This window comes from Propithecus coquereli, unplaced genomic scaffold, assembly GCF_000956105.1.
Source record: "Propithecus coquereli isolate 6110/MARCELLA unplaced genomic scaffold, Pcoq_1.0 Scaffold249, whole genome shotgun sequence".
NCBI classification, from domain to species: domain Eukaryota; kingdom Metazoa; phylum Chordata; class Mammalia; order Primates; family Indriidae; genus Propithecus; species Propithecus coquereli.
Genome location: NW_012148052.1, coordinates 4,906,595 through 4,925,531, shown reverse-complemented (window position 1 = coordinate 4,925,531; position 18,937 = coordinate 4,906,595). Strand labels below are relative to the sequence as shown.

The 18,937-nt window shown below is 54.6% G+C and overlaps 1 protein-coding gene across 1 annotated transcript in view; it reads right to left on the bottom strand.

Annotated features, from left to right (window-relative positions):
* Positions 1-4,986: 4,986 nt before the first annotated feature.
* The window catches only part of EPHA10 (EPH receptor A10), a 39,248-nt gene continuing 25,297 nt past the window's right edge, over positions 4,987-18,937 (bottom strand). The window contains exons 8-17 of the mRNA XM_012646682.1: positions 15,147-15,255; positions 10,450-10,511; positions 10,192-10,317; positions 7,994-8,179; positions 7,536-7,597; positions 7,103-7,306; positions 6,637-6,786; positions 6,240-6,433; positions 5,516-5,671; positions 4,987-5,348 (exon numbers count right to left, since the gene is read on the bottom strand). Of these exons, the coding sequence (XP_012502136.1) occupies positions 5,234-5,348; positions 5,516-5,671; positions 6,240-6,433; positions 6,637-6,786; positions 7,103-7,306; positions 7,536-7,597; positions 7,994-8,179; positions 10,192-10,317; positions 10,450-10,511; positions 15,147-15,255 (1,364 nt within the window). The 3' untranslated portion in view covers positions 4,987-5,233. The remainder of the gene's footprint in view (positions 5,349-5,515; positions 5,672-6,239; positions 6,434-6,636; positions 6,787-7,102; positions 7,307-7,535; positions 7,598-7,993; positions 8,180-10,191; positions 10,318-10,449; positions 10,512-15,146; positions 15,256-18,937) is intronic.

The following is an 18,937-nucleotide window of genomic DNA, read 5'->3' as shown; positions in this document are numbered from 1 at the left end:
AGGCTCAGAGAAGTGAGGGCTCTGGGCCATGAGAGGGCAGGTCCAGGAATTGGCCGGGGGGACTATGCAGACCAGCAGAGTGGAGTAGGACACACGTGTCCCCTGCCACATCCATTCCCTCCTCCTCCTCCTGCTATCAGGGGTGCTAAATGAGTTTTGGAATCTTTCATTTGCTGTGCCCAGTAGTTCCATCCAAGCTGACTGTGGCAGACACAGTGCTTTGTGTTTATCCCTGTTTACTGAAGACCAAAAATTGGTTTGGAGAGCATCCATGTCTTGCTCCTCTACCTCTCTACTTAGTAGGAATTTGGATAAGGGAATTGTAGGGCTTAGATTCTAGGAATTTTCTGTGACTGGCTGCAGAGTAACCATCTCTAAGCTATCCATGGTCCCTGCCATGTCTGTAGACTCTGCAAAGGGTACTTCTCTCTTACGGGGTTCATGGGGTCGGGGGGCAGTGTGATTGTCTGGGGGCCTCATTCCATGTGTTTCGCCTGTGCCCTGGACATGGACTCATTAGGAGGAGTCAGCAGTGAGATCCTTGTGCTCCAGCCAGCTCCTCTGCCCAGGGAATCAGGCTGTGTTCCAAGAATTTGGGAACTGGAGTCCTCACCCCCAGGCTTGAGGGCACATGGTTTTCTCATGGATGGCTCTTTTTTGTATTTGGTATTATTTTGTAACAAAACCATTCTAGTAATTCAGTCCTGTTCAAGTTGAATTATTTTCAAGTTTAATTCTTCTTTCTGTGAGATTTTTGTACGTACTGTTTTTCTGAGTAATGGTATCTCTAAGCTGATTTGTTCTAATCAGAGCTACTGAAAGGTACCCACTTTCAATAAAGTCTGGTTTTATGTTTTCTTTTGTAATCAGTATTCACCCTGCCTGTCCTGTCCAAGCTGTGCTCCGTGGACTCTGGGAGACTGTGGAGCCGAAGCCACTGGCACAGGGGTCTTTAGACAGCTGATTTCGTCTGAAGATGTGAAAACCTTTACTTCAGGCTGAATCTCTCTGATATCTGAAAGGGGGGCATCACCTCAAGATCCAGGGCATTGGTAACCTCAACCCCCAGCAGCTTCCCCCCAACACCTTTGTTCCATGAGTTAGAAATTCACATCTGGGAGGACAAAACCTGGCGTCTCCATAGTTTCCCTGTATGGTGAAGTCCCACTGGCCAGGAACAAAGCAGGTACAAGGGTAATTCAGTGATGATGTTGCTCAATTCCCGAAGTTCCTGGGGCCCTGGCAGAGCAGCCTTCCTAGAACTCTTTCTGTGCTGAAAATGATCATCAAGCAATCCGGGCTCACACACAGCCTGGTTATTAGGCACTGGCAGTTCATGGAGGAGCCCTTTGGTAGTAACAGCATTTGGAAGGAAGGTTACTCGTTGCAAGTAAGTAGCCCGGTCTACAAGTCACCAAACCTGGGCCTTCTGCCTTTTCCTTCATCATCTAGCGCAGTGTTAAGAGCCTGACATCAAGGAAACACTTCAGATCCAACTTGCTTTACCCAGCGCCAGGCTCGCCCTGTTTCACTCCATCTGCACCACTGCCTACCTGACCCCAGTTGCAGGAAATGCGTGGTATGCAGCAGGCACCTAATCAGTGCCTGCAACTGAGCCAGGGCAGGCCTTTATTCCATATAAGGGGCTGGCTTAGAAGGCAAAGAGTTCCCCATTCCAGGATTTTTAAGTACAGGCTGAACTGTCACAGGGTTGGGACAAAGAAAATGTAAACCTCACTGCCAGACCACAGGCATACTTTCACCCTCACTGTTTGGGTTGGTGTGGGGTTTCTTTTTTTTTTTCAGATTGGTTGCTAACCATTTAAAAATTGGGAAATTGCACAGATTGCTAGTTCATGTGTATGTATGTGAGAGAGAGGATATCACCTAAGCATCATTTTTTTCAAAGCATCAGCTATGCCCTTTACCCCAAAGAATCAGTATCCCCGTCTCCACCGGTGATGAGTTCACATACCAACACAGGGCTTACCTCCACAATGTCCCCCCACCACTGAAAAACAGAGTATGTCTCAGTGTCCACGTGGGTACACACGCTGAGAAGTCGGTTTTCCTTCTTGAATTTCACACACTATGACAGTTGTTGGCCCACACCTAAAATTTAGCATGACGTGTACTCAAGGTTTTTATAGTCGCTAATTCACATGGCTTCAGACGTGGAAGGACTGAGAGGCAATGTTAAGAGAGGATTCAATCAGGATTGGGGGCTACACTGAGCTCCCCACTTAATGGGAGTCTGGAACCCAATTTTCTTTGACTAAAGTGCCATCTCCCTTTACAGGGTTAGGCGTGTTCTCAGCCCTTTGTCATCCCTGCCTGCATCTCCTCACTTATCCAACAAGCCGCCTTCTCCCCCACCCCTCCCCGCAAGCGGCAGCCTGTGCTTCTTGCCTTCTACACGTTGCCAAAGCTCTGTCCAGGCCACATCTGTGCTCCAAGGTCCAGACCCAGATATCCACCTGCCTCCTAGACATCTCCGCCTGCACATCCCACAAGCATCTCAAAACGCGTATCCAAAATTGAACACGTCATTCCCTGGCCCCCCGCACCCTAGGTATTGTCTATCTTGGGGAAGGGCACAGCCTCCTCCAGGATGCCTGCCTTCGTGTACCGCTCCTGAGACTGGGTGACATACTTCTCTACCCTCCCAGGGCACCCAGTGCCTTCGCTATGGCACCCCTGATCACTCCGTCCTGTGTCCTGGGACATCTTTCATGGCAGGAACAGTGATTCACCTATACACAGAGAGATCTCAGACACATGCTCTGAACACCCCACCCCAGGAAGGGGAGGCAGAAACCCTCCCACACAAGCTACACAATGGTTAAGCAACTGTCATGCAAAGAGGCACCATATCACAGACAAGTGTTTATTACTTTGACCTGCTGCACATAGAACCCAAGAAATATAAAAACATCTCCAGAATTAGTCAAAGGAAACTCTTCCCACTGGCCCCTCCCTCCCTGGATGGGCTCAGACCAGGGTGATGGGGGTTGCAGGCCACCTCTGTCTGTCCAGTGAACAAGTTCCATATAAAAATAGATCTGTAAAGGGCCCCCAGAGAGCCATTGCCCCACATCACGCTAGTGCCTGTGCAGGGCTGAGGCCTGGGACCCATCAGGGTTGTGGGACCTTGTTCCTCAGTGGAGGGGAGATCTACCCTGGACACCGAAGTCCTGCCAACACAGCCGGCACCCCTCTGGAGAACAGCTGGGGCAGGGGGAGGGGACTTTGCCCTTAAGGGAACAACTGATGTGGCTGGACATGAGGATGAGGCTCTGTCTACCCAAGAAGAGAGACTGGTCCCCATGTCCCTGGGTGTATGGAAGACAGAGCCTGGAGGGCACCTGGCAGGGGACCCCCCCAAAACCCTGTCAAAGATGGTAGCAATATCTCAATCTCCCCCAGCACCTCCAAAGTCACTGAGCTGGGACAGGTGCTCAGGAGAGGGGGAGCAGGGGCTGGGGGAGATTCTAAGGAGAGAGGAGCTGCTGCTGGCGGGTGAGGCCAAAGGCACTGCCATGAGTCACCGTCCCCCACCACCGGGTGCTCCGCAAGATGTGCTGCACCTTCCAACCTCCGGGTTCTTTCCCTGTGCTCAGACCCCTCTTGTCCTAGGCACCATCATCTCAGCTGCTGCAAACTCCACCCATCCCAGGCAAGGCACCGCCCCTGCCACCTACAAGTCCCTGTTCAACTTACACATCAGCTGAGAAGCCTTTCTGGACACCCCTTGATATGCACACATCAGTACACTGTCCATCTGCCCCTGCAGCCCACCCTCCCACTGACCCCGAGGGCTCCTGGGGGTTCTGAGAGAAGGTCCCCTTGAATTGCCCCTCGGTACTTGAGCTCATCTCCCCATCTAGTCTGAGCCCTCCGAGGGCAGGCTGTGTGTCTCGTTCACCTCTTTCCTCCACCCCTCATCTCCTTCCTACCCAACCCGAACACACAGCCAAGCAGAGCAGGCACATGTCGTGGGGCAGGGAGCGCCTGGACCAATGCAGGCCCTGAGGCCTCATCCGGACCCAGCTGCCTTCCTGCCACCCTTCAAAGGCCCTGGCTTCCCAATCACCACTGCTTCTGGGTGCCCTTGTGGGTAAGGAACTCTGGAGTTGGCTCAGCACAACCACTTCCGCCGTGCTTGGGAGAAGCCAGAGGGAGGAGACCTCCACTGAGGCTGGGTAGTGCCTAAAGAGTGGAGCTTGCCAGGGAGTCACCCCTAGAGGATCCCTGGGCTGCACAGGGAGGAGTGCTGGTGCCACAGCGCAAGACCAAGGGCTCTCCAGAGCCAGCCTCGTCCCATTCTGACCACAGCTCTGGCCCTGACTCCCTATCTGTGCCCTGGGGGCTAGAGCAGACTGTCGGAGAAGACCCCGCTCTGTCTCCTGTTCACCATCCCCCAAGGCTGGAGAGCAAAGCTCTTGGGGACCTGGGGAGAAGATGTCCCTTCATGCTCTTCCCAAATGTCCCAGCCACTCAGTTCATAAAAGGAAAGCAAATGGGGGCCTCGTGGACCCAGGGAGCACCAGGGCCTTGTCCTGGCCAGGACTCTTGCCCTCACCCTGACCTGTCAGCCAAGGCAAGGACAAGCAGAAATCGGCTCCTGAGTCTCAGTCCCTTGGGGTCCAGCCCTGGAGCTCAGCACCATCTGTGCCTGCCTGGGCCTTGACCAGAGTCCAACAGGCCCCACCAAGGCACAGGGAGCTAAGGACCTGCCCCTCCAGCCCAGCCTCCCAGGCCTGCGCTGCCAGGCGGCTGTGGTCACTGCCAGGTTGATCAGGAGCCCCTGAAAGACCCAAACCATTTGCCTGGCCAATGGGTCCATGGGAAAAGGGACACCCATTGGGGTAGGCCCCAGCCCCCAGTGGGTGTGGAAGACAGAAGGGCACGAGTCAGGGCAATTTAAATCTACTGTCCCCCGACTCCAGCCCTGCCCCAGCTCTGTCTCTGAAACCCTGAATTTCCTCCCATTGTTATCTCAGGGGTCCTCCTCAGGGATTGGAACCTCTTTTCTGGGGACACTGAGTCAGCAGAGGTGTTCGGACCGGGGAAAACAGGAGGCGCAGTGAGAGAGGGGCAGCCATGCCCCAAACCAGCTCCGGGCCCAAGAGGAGGAAGAGAGCGCTCACTTCCACACAGGTGGAGCGCAGCTTGCCGGGGTCTTCGGGCAGGGCTGGGGGCCTGGACCCCCACCAGAATAGTGGGGGCCTGCTCACACCTGCACCCCCTGGCCCTGCAGCTGGAGTACTCGGGCCTGCAGGGCGCTGATCCCACTGAGGAGGGCCTCTCGATGTTCGGCCGAAGAGATGCCCAGGTTCACCAGGTCCCTGGAACAAGGGCTGGTCACACCCAGCGGCTCAGCCCCATCCTCTGCTCTCCCTCCCCTTCTCTAGCCAGGGAAGGGCCCAGAATCAGGACAGGCTAAGGCTTCCCATGTGGGCAGGGGCATGGCATCCCCAAACCCCGGGCCTTGACCTTGGCTCCTTGGACTCACTGGGCGGTCATCTCGGCCACGGCCTCCAGACTCCCGTAACCAGCCGCAGCGAAGCTGTCCTTGTAGCGGCACAGGTCCAGGGCCTCCAGCCAGGCGCCCACGGAGCCAAAGGAGGGGAAAGTGGAGAAGGCACGGTCCGCCAGCGGGGTGGGAGGCCTGGGGACCAGAGGGGCTGTGGTCAACCAACAGCTGGCATCTGGGGTCAGGATTGGCTGCTCTCCTGAGGAAAGGCCAGCTGCGGAAGGGCAGCAGAAGGAGGGCAGCCAAGCCCTGGGGCTGGGCCTGGCTCGAGTGGACACCAGGCATCCCCAGAAGGGGCGAGGGTTTCAGATACTCAGGCAGGTGAGGGCAGAGCCAGTTAAAGGTACCTGGAGTATCTGGGACAGTCCGGGGGAAGGACACACCTAGGACAGGTTGGGAGGTGACCCAGATCTGGAGCAACTAATATTAATTTCACTTATTTGATTTATTGGAAACACAAATTTGTTAGGACTATAACCAAATATATTTATCCAGTCAGTGGTCACCATGCCTAGAATATGTGGGGCAAAGGCCAGGACAAGTTCAGGTGACTAAGATGAAAGTGAGGTGAGACGTGCCTGAGGCAGGTGGGAGCGTGGCAACTGGGGGAGGACAGGCGGGGCAGGGGGGCCATACTTGGGACAGTGGGAAGACACGGGAGAGGCTGGCTGACCCGGTGCGGCTGGGCTAGACGGGAATGTACCTGGGACAGGTGGTCGTGGCACATTTTGGGGGTTCTGGGTCCTGCACCATCTTGCTCAGGACGCTGTGGATCTGGGAGAACCTGGGCCGCTCGCCTGGGTCCTTCCGCCAGCAGTCAAGCATTAGTCGGTGCAAGGGGGTGGGACAGTTCCTGGGGGGTGGCAGCCGGAAGCCGTCCTCCACAGCCTTGATCACCTGGGCCGCGGGGGACGGGAGGCTTTAGGTTCCCCGAGACACACACACACACCAGCCCAAGGAGGATCCAGGCAGTGGCCAGGCAGGACAGGAAGCAAGGAGAAGGAAAGAGGAGGGGCGGAGCTAGGAGGTCGAGGGTCAGTGGGCAGAGGTCAGAGGGAAGAAGCTGGGAAGGTAAGGAGCTGGAGCCACGGGTCACTCACGTCTTGGCCAGACATGTCCCAGTAGGGCCGTTCCCCAAAGGCCATCACCTCCCACATGAGGATGCCGAAGCTCCACACGTCACTGGCGGAGCTGAAGTGACCAAACTGAAGCGTCTCCGGGGCAGCCCACAGCGCTGGGCTCCGGCCACTCTGTGGGTGGGCCAGCAGGTCAGGGCAGGGAGGAACGAGGTCCCAGGCAGGTTTCCCCACCCCACCGAGCCCCAGATCCAGGCCCACCCGTCATGCTCCCAGGCGACCCCACTCCCAGCGTCACACTTGGGGAAGGCACCAAGCTGACCACGCGGTGGTGCCCACTCTGGCATTCATTCAGGACCAACCGGGTGGAGGGGCAGGGTCGGGGAGTGACCTGACACAGCAGGGAAGGGAGTGGAAGTGGGGAGACAGGGCTCCAGGGCCGCTGGGTGGGAAACAGGAAGAGCAGGCTTGGCTGGGGAGGGGCCCTCACCATGGTGGTGTACACAGCCTCTGCCCGGTCCCGGGGGCCCCGCCCGAAGCCAGAGATCTTGCAGGTGAGGCCGCTGCTGACCAGCACGCGGCGGGCCGCCAGGCCCCGGTGAACGTAGCCCATCTCCGACAGATACTTCATGGCTGACGCCAGCCCGGGCAGCAACCCCACCAGCTGCCCAGCCACCAGCTGCCCCTCGTGCCGCTGTGGAGGGAGGAGACTGAGGCTAGGGCTGCGCACTCGGATCCCCTGGTGCTGTATGACACCAGGGAAGTCACCTAGCCCTCTCTGGGCTCCAGTTTACCCTGTGACCACCAGGTCAGCCTGCCCAGTGGGGACGATGCCAATTCCAAGCCCCACCAAAGAGAAAAGTGAGGGACCTCCGTTTTAGAGAATGACATGGTTGGTAGCTCCCTGGGCCCAAGCCACTCACCCTGAGGAAGCCATCCAGGGCCCCCAGGCTCAGGTACTCGGTGACGATCATCAAGGTGCTTCCTGTGCCCAGGGATGGAGGACACACACGTGATAAGCGGCCTGCTCCACCCTGTGTTCACACGTGTTCCCCACAGGGGCCCCAGACTGGGCCTGGAGAACCAGAACCAAGGCCAAGCTCCCTAATCCTGCATCCTCCTGCCCAGCCCAGGTTCCCCTATGCCAAGGAACAGAAGAGGAGGAGTCTATACCGGGACAAAGGCCAAGATCAGGGGGTGCAATGAGTCTACTAAGAAAGATTATCCAAGGTCAGGGTGATCCGCCCCCAAGAGTGTGATGACAAGTCAGAAGGTCATTCTGGGTCCAAGTGGCCACTCCAGGAGAGTGAAAGCAAGCTGAGGTCCCCGGGGGTGACCCCTCCCACAGGTGAGGGAAGCAGGCTGGAGCACCGGGTCCTACCTCGGGTGACGACACCCTCCAGCCGCACGATGTGGCTATGGTCAAACTGTCCCAGCGTGAGGGCCTCAGCCAGGAAGCTGAGCCTCTGCGAGTCAGAGGAGCCGTCCCTCAGCGTGTGCACGGCCACGGGGAGCTCCTGGCGTCCGGGGAGCTGCAGGCAGCCGCAGCACAGCTCCCCAAATCGCCCTGTGGGAAAACGACACTTCAGGCACCTCCTGAAGGCCACCACCCCTGCCGAGCTGGGCAGGCTGAGCAGAGGAGAAAGTGACTCTGGATCACAGGCTGTTTCCAGCCTGGGACTCAGAGTTCCTGAGTTCAAATTCTGGTAAACTGGCTCCCTGAGACATTCCGGACTGAGGGCAGTCAGGGGGGCCTGTCAGATAACTGGGTCCCTGGGCCCAGGAGCCCGGATACTTTGCTGTGGGTAAAGGTTGTAGAACCCTGGGGCAGGGAGAGGGGCCCAAAGGGTGTTCCGGGGGACAGGCGGGAAACAGGTATGGGGAGAGGGGACTCCGGAAGGAGAGCAAGATGGTGTTTATCAGGCTGGGGGTGCAACCTGAGGGGCCTATGACATTATGAACCTGGGGGCAGTTTGTGGGTCACAAGGAGTACATCAAAGATACGGAAGGGACCATGGTGTGTCCGAGGGGGAACAGGAACTGGAATATGCCCTGAGGGGACACCATGAGTATAAGGATTCCGGCCTGGCACGTATGTGGGAGTAGGAGACCCTGAGGAAGAAGAGAGGGCAGGAATGTATCTGGGAAGGGGAGGAGGTAGGATTTCGTGGGAGGGAGGACCCTTAAGAATTGGATCCACACGTTTCTGAGAAGGGACAGGAAGAAAGCAGAGGGGCTTCGGTAGTAGTTGCTGAGGGCAGGGACGTGCTCGAGGGGGATCCTGAGATGCGTGCAGGTCACTGGGGAAGGGTAGGGCTGGGGAAGCACTCGTTAGTGTTGGTTTTGTCGTTGTTGGCTTTGGTTTTACGCAAGAAATAGACAACAGCCAGGACGATCAGAGAAAGCTGAGCCTACTGACACCCATCCGGTTAGTCACGCCACTGTGGCCTTCCCTTCCTGGAGAAAGGAAAAGACCCAAAGGGAGAGGTTGGAAACTATATGTGAAAAAATAGAGAATTCAGATTGTCTAATTACAAAAAGCAACTTCTAGAATTTTTAAAACTAAAGGATTTTGTCTTTAGTTCTTTGGTTGGTATAATTCTAAAATGCTTCAATCTTAAGTTTCTCTTATTTAAAAACGATACTTAATAAGATTAAGCTGTCATTTTTATAAACCTAAGTGGTTTTAAAAAAAAAATTCTGGTGCACTGAGGACCAGCAGTGTGACCTCAGACTATATCTCTTTGTCTCGGTCTCAGTTTCCTTCTCTGTCCTTCTCTGTGAAACAGGGACTCCTCCCTGCCCACCTCAGAGGTTTCCAGGCCTCAGAGAGAGGATGCTGCGCAAGCCAGTGTGACCCAGGACGGAGGACGATGACATCTATTCTGCCACACTGCCCCTTTCTGGCTTCTGTCCAGCAGGTCTGGCAACAGTGTCGGGACAACGTCAGATTCCTAGTGAAACAGGCTACCTTCTCTGAGCACAGGGGACTGGGGGTTTGCAGACAGGAAGAGAAGCAGCAGCACTGACCCTTGGAAAGCACGCACCTACTATGAGCCGGCCCTGGGCTGGGCCGTGAAGTCCCTACATCAGCCCCCTGTGAGGAAGATATGCCCATTTCACAGACAAGGAAACTGAGGCTCTGAGCAGACAGGGGACATGCCCCTGATTACACACTGGTCAGTGTAGAGCCGGAACTACAACTCAGGTGTGTCTGGCCCCCAAGCTTGCCAAGGCCCCTGCCCGCTAAGTTACCAGAGGCAGTCTGCAGAGGCCAACCCCGACAGGCCTGAATGGAGAGGTCTCAGGGTGACGCTGAGGACCGGCAGAGGGTAGGAAGGCAGAGCCACAGACTCTTCCGCCTCCCTCTTCCCTGAAATCTGGTGGGCCACGGAGTTTCTGCGGGGAGGCAGGGCTTCCAGGGATGGGCGGGGATTTGGGTGGAGGCGGGGCCTCCAGGAATGGGCGGGGCCTCCAGGAATGGGCGGGGATTTGGGTGGAGGCGGACTTTGGGGTGGAGGTGAGGACGAGGCAGAAGCAAGGCCTATACGGTGGGTGCGGCGGGCGGGAGGGGCTTGCCTGCTCCGAGGCTCCTCTCCAGAGTGACACTTTTCGCATCCAGCTCCTTGGCGAACAGAAGCACAGCCTGCAACGGGTCCCCGCAGCTCTGGGGATCCAGGAACGTGCGACGTGTCGGGACTTTGACTGGGAGAGAAAGAAATGAGCCTGAGGTGACGGCCCTCCATCGCCAGGGTGGGACAGTGGCAGCGAGGAAGAGGGCTGAGGAGCAAGGTCGGGTGGAGCCCGCCCCTCCCCAGCCGGACCCTGACAACTCACAGTGGAAGTACAGCTCCTCTTCGTCGCCGGCGTCCCCATCTCCTTTGCCATAACTGCAGGGCCTGGGGGAGGGGTGTGCAGAGTCCTTCTTTCAGCCAGGCCACCCCAGCCCTTCCCAATTCACCAGCACTGAGGGCGGGCAGCACCTCTCTGTCACTTCAAAAAGACAAAGTGTGTGCCCCAGGGGAGGGACCTTGTCCAGCTGGTTTGAAAGCTGCTCCCCACAGCACACGTACAAGCCTAGCCCCAGACCTAACCTTCCCCACCGCCAACATTCCTAGCTATTTTCACTTCGACACACCATGAAAAATTCTTGCAACTCCAGAGGCACCCAATCCACACCCCTGGCTGCAAGCCCCCTCTGGTTTGGTGAAAGAGCGTGAATAAGACAGGCAGACCCTGCACTTAGGGACAGCTTCTGGTCTGGTCTGGAAAGCGAACATGGAGAGTTAACTACAAGGCCACTCACAGGTCCCCATCAAAGGAGGAGGGCCGTGCACCATAGGGACAGACAGACCTGACCTGGTCTGAGGCCTTTGCCTATGGCCTCCTGAGACAGAGGCAGCCACGGGCCAAAGACTGCATCAGAGTAAACAAAGCCATAGGCTCGCATGTGGAGCCCCCTGAGGCAGGGCCTTGCTAGTCCAGATGAAGACTTTGGCTTTTATTCTGGAAGCAGAGGAGAGCCCCTGAGGGGTTTGAGCAGGGGACTGCCACAGTTCAATTTGCATTTTAGAAAGAGCATCCCAGCTGCTGAGTGGAGGCTTCTGCTGTTGTCCCAGCTTGGACAGAGGCAAGAGGACTCGAGTGGCATGAAGGTGTCAGGGGCCACAGGGCTTTGAGATTGCTGGATGGCAGAAGGGGAGAGGGAAAAGTTGCTCAGCAGAGTTTATGGTGGTGCCTGCCATTTACCAAGATAGAGAGACAAAAAGTTCACCTTTAGACATTTGAGCTCCTGGGGCCTGTGGGCTAAGCAGGGAGGATCGCTGAGCAGGGACTTAGACGAGTGTGTGTCTGGAGCCTGGAAGAGCAGCCTGCTCTGAAGATACAAATTCAGGAGCCATGAGCATTGCCCAGAGACAGGATGGAGCCTGAGAAGAGGGATAAGAACAGGGCTGAGAAACCCCAACATTTCGAGGTTGGCCAGAGGAGAAGGAAGCCACGGAGGAGACCACAAAAGAACTGCCAGAGAAGAAGAAGGAAAGCAGAAGAAGAAGGAAATTGGGGGCAGCGATGTCACAGGGACCAAGGACAGAGAACGTGGAGGGGGATGACGGGGAGAGCGATCATGTGAAGGCACAAAGAGGAGGGATTAAAGGAAGACCTTGCAAAAGTTTCAAAAGAGAGATATGATCCCGTTTCAACACCAAGGGGAAGGAGTAGCAAGGCTGTTGCATGGGACGAAGTGGCCGTGGGAGGGCGCTGACAGCATGGGCTCTGAGATCTCACTGCAGGGACTTGCTTCCCGGCTCCTCCACTCAGGAGCTACGGGACTGGGTGGCTCAGTTTCTCTTTAATAAAATCAAGATAAAGACAGCCCCGCCTGACATTAGCATGCAGATTGCTTACTAAGCCTCAAGATACATTAGAATTATGTTGCAGAGAAGGGGACATTATAAGTATTAGGTCATTAAATATGAAATGTCTGATTTCAAATCAAAAGTGTAGTTTATTATGTTGCAAACAAGAAGCAGTACAATTAATCAAAGTATGTACCTAAACTATCAACACAGTTTTGCTATCTTAACGGTAGCTTGTTTATGCCAGCAGCAAAAAAGGCTGAAGAGCCAGTGGTGATGAAATTGCGAAGCTGTTTTCCACAGCTTGTTGAGAATTGAATATTTTTCCTTGTAAGAAGTGGCTCAAAGCCTGGAAGAAGTGGTAGCCAGTTGGTGCAAGTTCTGTTGAATACGACGGATGACAGAGAGTTTCCAAGTCCAGCTTCTGTAGTTTGAGCAGCACTGTTTGTGTGACATGTGATCTTCAAGAGGATTGGCCTGTCTCTACTGACCAATCTCAGCTGCTTAATCACAAGCATCCTCATCATTTCATCCAGTTGGCTGCAATAGACATTTGCTGTAATCAACTGACCAGACTTCATGAAGTCATAGCGGATAATACCAGCACTGGACCAAACAGACACCATTAGCTTTGATGAATATTCGGTTTTGGATTGTGTTTCAGCACTTCATCTTTATCCAACCATGTGCTAAATGCTTGTGATTGTCAAAAAGAATCCATTTTCCATCACATGTAACAATACGATGTAGAAATGGTTCACCTTCATGTTGTAACAACATAGAAAGGCAAGCCTCAAGACAATTTCTCTTCTGATGCTCATATAATTCATGTGGAACCCATCTATCCAGCTTCTTTACCTTGCCGATTTATTTCAAATAGTCCAATATTGTTGGAACACTAACATCAAACCTTGCTGCTAATTCACGCATAAGTTGAGATGGATTCACTTCCACTACAGCTTTCAGCTCATCATTATCCACCTTGGTCGCAGGTCACCTACATGGCTCATTTTCAAGATTAAAATCACCAGAATGGAACTTCTCAAATCATGGATGTACTGTGCATTCATTAGCCAGATCCTTCCCAAACACTTTGTTGGTATTTCGAGCTATCTGCGCTGCATTGGTTCCATGACAAAATTCATATTAAAAAATAACACTTACCCATAGTTTCAGAAAAATTGCTCTAAAAAAAATTTGGAAGATAATCACAACCCAAAATGTGCATTTGAAAGAATGAGGATATACCTTCACACAAGCACACAAAAACAGGAAGTCTCAAAATGAAATGTCAAAGATATTAAGTGTCAAACTTAGTGCTTAAGGAAATTGGACATTCCATACTTAATAAATTAATAATAATGAGTTCTCAAGATGGCAAGAAGGGTAGGATTCGCTTGTAGGTAAAAGGACTGAACCTGGCCTTCCTAGAAGGAGGCACCTCCCCTAGAGCCAAGGAGGAGAGAATGGGTGCAAAGGCAGGCAGGTGTGCAGATGGGTGGGGAGAGTCGACAGCAGGTGCAATGAGAGCAGGCTGCAAGGACAGGCATCCACAGGCCCAAAGAAGAACTGAATTAAGCACTGAGGCAGGGTGTGGCCCAGAGGCCAGGTGGAACAGGAGAGAGGGTCCTTCCAGATGGCATGGGGTGGGACAGGCTGTCCAACAGCTATTAAAGTCACCCTGGGTAGAGACAGGACTTCTGTGAGTGAGGGGAACATCCAGGGGAGATGGACAGAGGTGAAGTGGGGAAGGCTGAGTGGAGGGAGGAATGACAGGATGCGTGGTAAGGAAGAAAAGAGAAGATTCCACTGGGCCACATGGTCTAGTGAGAAGTGTATGAGCTGGGGCCAGCCAGAGAGGGAGGGACACTGGAGGTGAGGAGACAGTGCAGAGCAGGCACCACAGGGACATGGCACGGTGTGCCGGGCTGGAGGAGTATGCCCCTCTACCCCTCAGCACCAGACCAGGCTGCTTCTCCCCATTTCAGTGCAGCTGTATTTGGGGCAAGTTTTGAAACCCGCCACTGGCTTACCCTGCCTGTTCCAGTGCACCTGTCCCAAGGCTCTGCCAGGCAGCTGCTTCTGTCCTGCAGAGCCTCTGTCCAGAGGACATGTTCCTTGTTCACTTCTCTCCGCTTTCTTCCTCTGCCTTCCACAGCCCCTAAGCTCAAAGCCAGGACGGCACCTCTCAGCACCTGTCCATCCTCTTCCAACAGGTGCAGCACATGGACCTTCAAGCTCCGTGGGGAAGGAGCCCCCTACTCTGTCCTGCCTTCCTGATTCTCCTGGCCCAGGCACGCTGGCTCCCAGACTGGCAGGACAGCGTCCTCTCCTCCTCACTTTCAGTGCCTCATTCAAGGGCAAGCAAACAGCCAGTGTCAAATGAATGCTCACTGTCCCTCCAGCACACAGGTGGCTCCAAGGTGCTGAGACTTGCAGAGGGGGCTCCCCAGCCTGCATAGCTCTCTCCTCTGTGCCCCCGACTCCAGCCCATCTCATGCAGGCTTTCCAACCTCTCTAGTCTGCTGACCTCAGCCCAGCTGGTACCCACCTGGGTGCCTCTGAGCAGAGCAACACCCTGGGGACAAGGGGGGATAAATGCCAGGAGGCCCCTGCTGTTTGCAAAAGGACTGGAATCTTCTCCCAGCCAGACTCAACCAGACCGAAGCTCTACATCTTCCCCCTCTTCCCACTCCCCTTGCCCTGCCCACCCTTCTGCAAGCTTCTTTCTGTTGGGGGAGGGGGACGGGTTTCTGACTCATGATTTCCCCTCTCCTTCCTCCCCCTCCCATGCACATGCATACACACAATTTCTGCCAGTCTTCCCTTTGCCTGTGTTCAAGGGCCTCAGGATCCCTTGGGGTCAGGGGCTGGGGGCCTGTGAGCGCCTCAAGAGAATCCTAATCACACTAGAGCAGCTGGAGCTTGGTTCCATCCTCAGTGATGCCTTCTGACATTTAATGAGTTAAGGAGCTAAATCCCCTTCATCCCAGAGCGGCTGAGCGCTGCAGGGCTGAGAGCTGCGGTGCTGGCTGCAGAGGAGCAGCGAGCGGGGGAGGGGCCGTATCAGTACAGCAGTGTGCTTGCAGGTGCAGACAGAGGTGCCAGGGAGCACATGTTAACGTGCACAGGGACATGACCCACCGGGGCTCACCCAGGCTGGGACCAGCCACCTACCTCCTCCAAATGGCCAGCACGCTCATCACGGAGCCCAGGACAAGGAGGGCCGAGATGGTCACTACGGTGACGACAACTGCAGGGCTCTGGTCCTTGGACCCGGAGGCAGCTGGGAGGAAAACCACGAGGTTGAGGCAGGCAGCGGATCAGGCTTCTGGGCAAGCACCAGGACAGAGTCCTGTTCCCATGGCAGGACTCCCACGGCACCTCTGCACTTGGCACTGCCTCCCAGTAGCAGAGGGACCAAGGCAGCCCCACTGACCACAGTGGCCCCTGGAGTCCCAAGAGCTTCCTCTGCTCCAGGACAGGGCACCCCCACTGCAGCCCAGCTCTGAGAGAGAGGAGTCCAGACAGGCAGGGGCAGGCCTCCCTTCCTTTCGGATGGCAATGAGAGGAGCCTAAAGTCCTTCTGTCGAGGGAGCGGCCTCTGCTCTGAGCTCCCTGCCCCTAATGCAGACCATTCGCCACCAACAACAAAAAGAGCTAATGTTGAATGCACACTTACTCCATGCAAGATACCAGGCTATGTGCCTCAACTATATCACCTTGTTTCATCATCACAATGATCCAGTAAGGTATTGCTGTTCCCATTTTACAGCTGAGGACACTGGGGTTGAGAAGAGTTATGTTGTAATTCGTCCAAGGTCACATAGCTAGTAAGTGAACCTAAGATTTGAACCTAACTCCAAAAGCCTCTGCCTGATTCCAAAGCTTCTACTTTGAACTATTTCTCCAAGAGAGGGTCTCAGCCCTGAGCCTATCCATCTACCCAACATATGTGCGAAGCTGGCACTAGTACCGGGGAGACAGTGATGAATGAGGCAGAGTCCTTGCCCTGGAGGAGTGCACAGACCTGTGAGAGGGACAGAAACAAAAATCATAACTGTGGAATGAAAACAGAAACAGGGAAATGGACAGAGCTGAGCAGAGGCACAACAATTTCTTCCTAAAGCCAATGAGGAAGGCTTCGCAAAAAAGGTGTCATCTGAACTGCACCTGAAAGATTGGAAGGTTTTTGATGGTGCTTAGATGCACATGCTGGGTCTGAAAATGGCAAGTCATCCCACGTGGCTGGAAAACATACTGCAGGAAGGCAGAGTGGCAAGACACGAAGCTGGAGGGTGGGAAGATGGAGGGAACTCAGGGAGACAGAACCCAGAGGGCCCTGAACGCTAAGCTAAGGAGTAGGAACTTTATCCTGTGGGTGACAGGGAGCCCGGGAACAGTGGACAGAGTTCCTGCCCAAGAAGAAAAGGAATGAGGGTATCTGCTGAGTTGGGAGTGAGAATGGAGGGGAGGTGCTGGAGAGAGGTGAAGGGTTGGAGTAACTATCAAGAATGAGAGCTGGGGCCGGGTGTGGTGGCTCATCCTAGCACTCTGGGAGGCTGAGGTGGGAGGATCGATTGAGGTCAGGAGTTTGAGACCATCCGGAACAAGAGCGAGACCCCTTTCTCCACAAAAAAAAAAAATAGAAAAATTAGCCGGGTGTGGTGACACATGCCTGTAGTCCCAGCTACTCGGGAGGCTGAGGCAGGAGGATCACTTGAGCCTAGGAGTTTGAGGTTGCAGTGAGCTATGATGACACCACTGCACTCCAGCCTAGGTGACAGAGCAAGACGCTGTCTCAAAAAAGAAAAAAAGGAAAGAATGGGAGCTGGGCATAGTGGTGCACTTACAGTCCCAGCTATTCAGGAGGCTGAGGCAGGAGGAAAGGTTGAGCCCAGGAGTTCGAGACCAGCCTGGGCAACATAAAGAGAACCCGTCCTTAAAAAAAAACAAAAAAAACAAAAAAAACTGGGGAAAGTACTGAGACTGAACTGAGACTGTGAGATTGGAAAAGTACATCTCTGCAGGCAGCCTCAGCATGGGACGGGAGGAGGAGGATGGCCCATGTCTGGGGACTAGCAGGGTAGGTGCAGCAAGACACCCAGGGCACGAGGACTGGCAAAGCTGGTGAGTATTTGTGATGAGATAATCTACAGGGCTGGGAGAGATGGACGTGGTGCCAGGAGGGGCTAAGAGCCAGGAGTGCTGAGGATCCAGCTGTCCTTAGGATGTCACAGAGCAAGCAAGGAGGGACAGAAGAAGGGAGAGTTAACGGCCAACAAGGCTAGGGCCAAAAGAGGGCATTCCAGCGCCCAGGGTCTGGCCGGGGGCAGAAGGGGAGCGGAGTTGCCAAGAACTGTTTGAAATGGGGCAGCCATGTGGTCACGGAAATGGAGAATGAGACGAAGACACCCTGGGTGGGCGTTTCTGAGACAGCCCTCGTGGATCCCCCCACCCTCCCATTCATTGCCCTTGAGTGGGGGCTGGACCTAGTAACTCACTTCTAATGCATAGAGCACGGCAAAGATGATGGGCTGTCATTTCCAAGATTAGGTTATAAGAGTCTGTGGCTCGTGTCTTGCTCGCCCTCTCGCGCTCTCACTCACTCACAGGCGCAGAAAGAACCTAGCTGCCCTGCTGCGCAGCCGTAGGAATGGCACGTCTCCAGCAACAGCCAGCAAGAACTGGACAGGGAAGGGGTCTGTCCCCCAGTTAGGCCCTGAGATGACCACAGCCTCAGAGGACACTTTGGCCGCAGCCTTGGGAGAGTCCCTGAGCCAGTCTCAGGGCTGAGGCAGTGGCACCTCGCTAAGCAGCACCCACATTCCTGACCCATAGAAACCAGGAGATAAGAAATGTTTGTTGTCATCAGCTGCTAGGATTTGGGGTCATTTGTTACACAGCAATAGATAACTAACACAGTGGTGAAGCACAACTCTTCATCAAGATCCTGATTTGGGGTCACAGCTCACTGGAAAATGTGCTCTGCAGATTGGGAAAACCATTCCCCCGTGGCCAGCGCCACCGCCAGGAGCTGGGGATCTGAGCAGTCTCTGCTGAGAGGCACCAAATGAAGGGAAAGCATCAGCCCTCCTCAGCTGACAGCCCCCTGCTCCTGTCCCTGCCACGCCCACCCCAGCCTACCCGTAAGCCTTTGTTCAGATGGCCTCCTCTACCCAAAATGCCCTCCCTGCCCATCTCCCCAGAGTCACATGTTCCCCAGCCTTGAAGACATAGCTCTAATCTCCTCTTCCCAGCACCTGGCCGAGGTCTGACACAGACAGGCATTCAAGGAAGAGGTGTGGTCTTCCTTCCCGGAATCAAACACTCTTAACATTTCCCCACCTTCCTTTGGGCTCAGAGCTCTTCCCAGCTTGCATTACAGTCATGTAGCAGGCTGGAAAGAATTGTTATCTTGACAGCTGGTGCCAGAATGCCTCTTAGGGGGAACTGCCTTTGTTCAAGGAAAATCCTTTCGTGAGCTGCTCAGGGTAGAGGGAGGTGAGATCCTGAGGGCTGGCTTGGCAGCAGGCAGGACAACAGGAGAGCTGAACTGCTCCGCACGTGGAGAAAGGAGACTTGTGCGGGGAGCCGGTGGCGGGGGGAACTGAACAGGGAGGGCAAGCACAATTCCACAGAGGAGCCAGAGATAAAAGATCAGGATATTTAATGTTCAGCTTTTTTTTTTTTTGATGTTGTTTTGTCTTTGAGGCAAGATATCTCTCGGTTGTCCTGGTTAGCGTGCAGCGGCTTCATAGCTCACAGCAACCTCAAACTCCTGGGCTCAAGCAAATCCTCCAGCCTCAGCCTCCTGAGTAGCTGGGACTACAGATGCATGCCACCATGCCCAGCTAATTATTCTATTTTTACTAGAGACGGGGTCGTGCTGTTGCTCAGGCTGGTCTCAAACTCCTGATCTCAAGTGATCCTCCCTCCTCAGCCTCCCAGAGTGCTAGGATTACAGG